The 6,396-nt window shown below is 58.6% G+C and overlaps 1 protein-coding gene across 4 annotated transcripts in view; it reads right to left on the bottom strand.

Moving 5' to 3' along the window:
• The window catches only part of PTGS1 (prostaglandin-endoperoxide synthase 1 (prostaglandin G/H synthase and cyclooxygenase)), a 20,074-nt gene extending 14,589 nt beyond the window's left edge, over positions 1 to 5,485 (bottom strand). Inside the window, exons 1-2 of one of the 4 annotated variants that reach the window (XM_015570649.1) lie at positions 5,371 to 5,485; positions 5,207 to 5,278 (exon numbers count right to left, since the gene is read on the bottom strand). In XM_015570649.1, the coding sequence (XP_015426135.1) occupies positions 5,207 to 5,278; positions 5,371 to 5,470 (172 nt within the window). In that variant the 5' untranslated portion in view covers positions 5,471 to 5,485. Of the gene's footprint in view, positions 1 to 1,298; positions 1,394 to 4,206; positions 4,257 to 5,206; positions 5,279 to 5,370 lie in introns of those variants that run through there. The other 3 variants (XM_015570650.1, XM_015570651.1, XM_015570652.1) reach the window with 3 other exon arrangements.
• Between the last annotated feature and the right edge of the window lie 911 nt (positions 5,486 to 6,396).

The raw sequence follows: 6,396 nt of genomic DNA, 5'->3' as shown, positions 1-6,396 counted from the left end.
ATCTTCTGGCTGTCTTCACTGGCTCTGTGATTCTACAAGAGCGAAGTCAGAGCTCCTTAGAGCTCGCTCAGTGCTCATTCACTGCAGAGCAAGGGAAATCGAGGCTCAGATACAGGTAGAGAGGGCCCTCCTACAGACCCAGAGTCCTGCTCCTGGGCTGGACTCCTTCCCCGGCCTCCCGCAGGAAACGCCAGGCTCCCCTCGGCGAACATGCAGAACTTCCTCATCTGGGCCCAGAGCCAATGTTATGGGGAACTTCTCTTCTTTATGAAACTGATTGTAGGGGGTCAAGAGGCAAGAGAAGGCTGGGAAGTCATCGCAGGGTGCTGTGATCAGAGGGCATGACCCCGGGCAAGCTGTGACCCCTTCTCACTTCACAGCCTGAGGCCCAGGCAGCAGGGTCTTCCTCCCCCACCTCTGAGAGAGGGCCCAGCACCACCACCAACCCCTTCCATCACACACACACACAAGCAAACAAGAAGCAAATCATAAAAATCATGCAAATAATTTTGCTTAAACCCTGGCAACTCCCCACAACCCCCACAATGGCATCTTTGTGACCCCTGCAGGGGTGTAGGAAGGAGGGGCCAATGGAAAGGAAAGAAAGCTGGACAAAAGGCCTTATCAGGCTGACACAGGCGGACCGGCAGCAGCCAGGACCCAGGGCAAGGACCTGGCAGGACCAGCCTCCCCCTCCCACAACCACAAGCCCAGAAATGCCAAGGAAGCTCAGGGACCTGGAACTCTCCTCATTGATCTCTCCCGCTCAGGGCACTGCTCGCCTGCCTAATTCCCTTGCCCTGGAACCCCACTGCCCACCTCCCAACCTGGACACACAGGCCCTCACACCACCCTGCAGCCCAGTCTCCCCAGCCCTCCCACAGCAGGGATCTCAAAAGGATCTCAAGAGGTCTTTGCAGCCCATTCTATGGGGTCCTGTCCCTTAGTCCCAAAGCCGAAAGCTCTTCTTCCTTTGCCAGACTGCTGCTCCTCCCTAAAAATTCCCTCCAAGTCTACCTGACCCTCCCAACTGAGCCCACACCTTGCCCCCAGCAGTCAGCCTCCCCTGAATATCCGCACGGAACTCCTCCCGCTGTCCCTCAGCCCCCTCCAGGCTCCAAGTCAGCCTGCTCTTCCACCGTAAGCCCACACTCTGCCCCGACTTTCTCCTCCAGGCACACAGCTGGCGCTCAAGCCGGGTCCTGAAGAGATCCAGCCACCCAAGGGATCCAGATGTGGTGGCCAGAGCGCAACAAGCGTTCGTGGAATTAATAAAATGAAGCTAAGAAACAGGCCACCTCAAGTTCTCCCAAAGAGACCTCTCATCTTCCGAGCCCTGGGCCGCTGGCTCGGAATCTAGCTTGAAACTTCCTGCATAGCCCCAGAGTCCTGCCCGGACAGGAGCAGAAATGCCTCTCCTGCCAGGAGAGGCCTCGTGCCCAACCCACGCTCCTCCCCTCAAGGCTGGCTGTCCAACTTTCCCTCCCTCCTCCTCCGCAATCTTTCCACAAACACCAGCTGCCCCAGGGTAGGAAAAGTTCTCCCCAGCCAGGACGGCAGCTGCTGTTGGGTCTCAGGGTGGGCAGAGCCTTGCGTAGTCACCATTCAAGTTCCTCTGCTCAGCGCGCCCTGGGAGGGGTCTATGCGGCCTTCCTATGGCTCAGCAGATGAGGAATGCAAGGCTCCGGAGGCAGGAGCTTGCCCAAGCCCCACTGCTTCAAGGTCCCAGAGCCCCTTTCTCTCCCCACTTCCTTGTCCTCCAGGTTTCCAGGCCTGGATTTGGGGAAGGGCTCGGGAGGGAGAGTCACTTTGATGAGAATGATCCCAGGGGAGGTAGGTTTGTCACCCTTCCTTTGAGGTGGACCTGAAAATCCTAAATGAATGAAACCAGAACTCCTGAGAGCTCACCATCCCCTCCCACAACCAGAGCTAAAGAAGGCGTTCCTTCAGTCTAGCTTAAAGCCCACATGCTTTCACGCCAGCCCAGTTCCGGGCTCAGTGGAGGACACCTTGTGTAATAAACCACCAAGAAAGAGAACTGGGGCGATGCAGGCACCGAGTCTTGAGTTCCCACACCCAGCACAGGGCCAGGCACCAAGTAGGTGCTGGGGAAAGATGTGCCAGATAGTAGATGTTCTTTGCTGGCTCTACGTCCTTGGTCAAGTCCTTTCCATCCTCTGGACCTCATTTTTCTGTGTATCCCACGAAGGGGATGGAACTGACCAGCTCTGAAGAGTCCTCCCTTTACATCCCCCCCTTCTTTTCTGGTTTGGGTGGAGAAGTCTCTCCCTCTCCATTGATGTGATTCCTCCTCTCTCTGGCCCGGTCCCATCAGCAGACAACCTTGCAACTTGCCCTCGCTGAGTCTTCAAGCCTTCCCAGAGGTGGGCTTGGTCAGCAGGCCCATACGGCACACGTTCCCACGGACAAGGACTATCCAGGAGAGCCTGGGCTCAGAACCGTCTGAGGATTCAGGCATGGAAGTGTCCCCTTGCCTAGGAATCAGGGCTCTAGACACAGCGGGGAACACCAAGTCCTCCAGGATGCAAGGCGCCAGGCAGCGAGAGGCTGGAATGAAATCCCCTAAGAATAATATTTAGAGAACCTCCAGGGGCTTGGCAGCCACCGAGGGGAAAAAAGGACCTACTAGCCAGACCTGGGCTCCAGCCCCTACAAGGTGGCAGCCAGAGGCAGGCACCACCACATTAGGCCCGACAGCTGCTCCCACAGCTGGAGGAGGACAACTGGAGAGGAAGCCCCATCCCCGCCCACAGACCCAGCTGGTGCTACAGATAGCAGGCGCCTGTGTGAGCAGCAGGGAGGCCTTGGGATAGGCTGGGTTCCCACCCCATATGTCAGGGTTAGACCTCCGGGCCCTCTGCCTGACACTGAGGCCGTGCCCTATCCCTAACCAAGGAGAGAGCACTAAGCCAAGTCCGGGAGCTGGAGACAATGAACTTGAGCATTACGGATCCCCTGGCACTGCCTGCTCCCTCGGTGCTGGACTCCACCTGCTACCACACAAGAGGCAGAAGCAGCATTCTCCCTGACACCTGCCCCCAGGTCCATCTGCAGCCCTCCTCTTATGGGCCTTTTGCTGCTCCTCTGGGGGAAAACGCAGGCTTTGGATTCCCATGCCAGATGCCCAGGCACCTAGGACCTCAATTCATTCATAGACTTGGAAGTACAGCCCAAACCTCTGTCCCTGCACCCAGCTCGTCACCCATTCTCTCCTTGACCCTTGCAGCAGCCTCCTTAATGGTTCCCCACCTCCAGTCTCACCCTCCCCAATCCACTCCCCCAATTATGCTCACGCCCAAGGCCTGGTGCTCAAAGGCCTCTGGCAGCCAGGCCTTCCACTGCTCCCTATGCTCCCATCTGCCTCCCGCGGTTCAGACCTGTGGCTTAGCTCCTGCACGGCCACCAGAGAGACCCTCACAGAGCTTCACAGTAGAGTCTCACGGTATTTCCCCCCACTCGCCCCCTCCTCAAGGTCCAGGTCACCCATTTCAGCCTCCAAGAAGCCTCCCTCAGTTCCTCACACTTGAGAGGTGACTGCTCCCTCCCCTGAGCCCCTTGGATGCAGTCTGTTGGCATTTCTGTCTCCCCCAGCAGACAGTGAGCTTCTCCCAGCTCTGTGTCTCAGGCTCCAGCCACAGACCAGCAGAAAGCAAACCTTCGGGAATATTTGTGGAATGAAAAAAAACAACACCATTCTGTTTAAACATATAATGATATAAAGATAAGTAGAAAAGGCAAACCCCGCTCCCCCTCCCCCCCACGTCGACCATGGCTCACTGGGCCTCAATGAACAGGCGCGGGAAGCCAGGCAGACCAGCCTGGTTACCCCAGGGGTTCTGCAGGGGGCAGAGGGGGCCTCAGATGGAGTCCGGGGCTGATCCAGGAGCCTAAAGACTGGGCAGTGGGCAGCCTGGTCACCCGGCTCTGCTTCCGGAGACTCAGACAAATGAGCGTGCTGCTCTGGGCCTCAGAGCCCCTTCTGTAGACTGGGACTGTCACATCTCCAGGGCCACTGTGAGCACCCACTGCCGGGCTGGCCACATGCCTCTTCCTCCTGTTCTTCCCACAAACTAGTCCTTCACTCTTGCCTGGAGCCCCCTCCATCCTCTCCCTGGCTTCCCCAGATGCCACCCCCTCAAACCCTCTCCTCCAGGAAACCTGGTCTGATCCCCAGTCCATAAATACCTTTCCTCTCTTCTCTGAGCACCGCACCCCTGCAGCATCAGTGCAGAGAGCTCAGGCCCCGCTCCCATCCTCTGTTCCCCCCATATTATAAATGGGAAATGGAGACCCGGAGAGGGCAGATCTCATTGTGGGGGCGGGGAGGAAATGATGCCCGGGCCTTGCACATGTGTGAACACACACGTGCACACGCACGTGCACAGAAGCAGTAAGTGGGGGAGGGGCGCGGAGGGAGGAGCTGAATTCCTGCGCCTGGACCCGTGAGCTGCAGGGTTAGGCCAGGGGTGGCGGGTTTTATGGGATCTGACTTTCCCCATCCTCTTTGGGTTGATGAAAGGGTAAAGATCTGTGGGAAAACCTTGCAAAGAGCCTACCAGTCAAACCCTGAGCCCAGGAGCACTGTGAGCTTGGGGGGGTTGTGGCACCTATCAGAGCCTCGGTTTCCTCCTCTGCCCCGTGGGGACCTCGTGGGAGAGGATCTGAGCCTCCACGGAGGAACCCAGCTCTGCCCATGTCTTTCCAGCTCCCTCTGCCCAGAAGGAGTGGTGTGGCCAGGTCCTCACGGGGGCGAGCCATCGGAGGGATCCCCCAGAAAGTTGGGGGCTGGAGAGAGGGAACTAGCCATCCCGCTCGCCTCTTTCCCCGGGCAGTTGCGCTGCTTCCTCCGAGAGAGGCCCCCACAGGAAGCAGCGGTGTTGTTGGGCAGCTGGGGGCCCAGAACACACAGGTGAGGGGGCTGGAGGGGAGCCAGTCCTCCCAAAGCCGGCGCGAGATTCCGCCCTTCCCCCCCAAACGAACCCTGCAGCACCCTCCCCTTCCCTGACCCTCCCCGCAGCCCAGGCCATACTCCCCGGGGGTGTTCAGAACCCCATCCCATCAACAGATTGAGCTCCCTCCCCACCCTCCTCCTGGCGCCAAGAGCAGAAAGGGGAAGCCGACCGGCTGGCGCGGAAAGGAGGAAGAGGGGCCAGGCCAGGGACACAGCGGGTGGGGGACTGCCTACCCGGCGAGGGCTCCCTGGCGCCCGCGGGCAGCAGCAGCAGGAGCAGTGGGAACCAGGACGAAAGACTCCATCCTGCAGGGAGAGAGAGGTGGAGGGCTGAGCCTGGCATTCAAGGCTCCGCCAGGAGGCAGAGGGGATTCCTGTGGCACCGGGGCGGGACTCACGGTTCATGGCGCAGCCGGGCGAGATGCAAGCTGCCGGAACCTCGCGTGCCCCTAACTCCGCGGGAGCTCTGGCCGGCCGGGCCCGCCCCTCCCTACCCATTCCCTTGGCTCCACCCCTCCAGCCGGCTGTCACCTCGGCTACCACCCACTTACTTCCTCTACTCCCGGCCCCAGCCAAGATGATGAATAAATCAATAACTTATTCATTATTCCATGATTGCCACCGAGGCGATTTTTCACCTGATGCGCTTGAGCTTGTCAAAGCCCGGTGGTGCCAGAACTGTGTCCATTTGGTAGCTAGGAAACCGCGGCCCAGCGCAGGTGTGCGATGCGGAGGTCACCCAAGGCTTAGGGGCAGGGCTGAGTATCTGAGGCTGGAAGCTGCAGGTCTGGACCGCACACCTGCTGCCCAGAGAAGGAAGGGGGCTGGAAAGGAGGAGTCTAGCCTGGCCTCCTCACACGGATCCAACAAGAAAGTCTGGGCTCAGCCCTCTGAAGCCACATGTCTCTGCCTGCGCCTCTGCCACCAGAAATGAAGAGCAGAGGCCCCGGGGCCAGGAGACCTGGGTTTGCTGGCTGTGTTACCCTGGACCAGGTACTTACTCTCAGTCTCTGGTCCTCAGCATTCTTCTCTGTAAAATGGGGATAATAAGACCATCCCAGAGGGTGGTTGTAAGATTCAATGGGATCATGCACACACATTATCCTGGGGCAGGACTTCCTTGTGGGTTTTGTGTGTGTGTGTGTGTGTGTGTGTGTGTGTGTGCATTATCCAAGCACATAGTAGGTGCTCACTTATCAGGAGGCATAGTTTTCAAAGATCTAACTCATATTCTAGGGCTGGCCAGGGTCGATGCTCTAGCTCAGTGGTGGTCAAACTTCGGCTCTGCAAACCGCGGCTCGCAAGCCACATGCGGCTCTTTGGCCCCTTGAGCGTGGCTCTTCCACAAAATACCGGCTCTTCCACAAAATACCGACTTCTGCACATGGGCCCCGAAGTTTAAATCGCACTGTACGTGCGCACCC

The sequence above is a fragment of the Myotis davidii genome, unplaced genomic scaffold (genome assembly GCF_000327345.1).
Source record: "Myotis davidii unplaced genomic scaffold, ASM32734v1 scaffold964, whole genome shotgun sequence".
NCBI lineage: Eukaryota > Metazoa > Chordata > Mammalia > Chiroptera > Vespertilionidae > Myotis > Myotis davidii.
The sequence above is the reverse complement of the archived record's forward strand: the minus strand, read 5'-3'. Positions and strand labels throughout refer to the sequence as shown.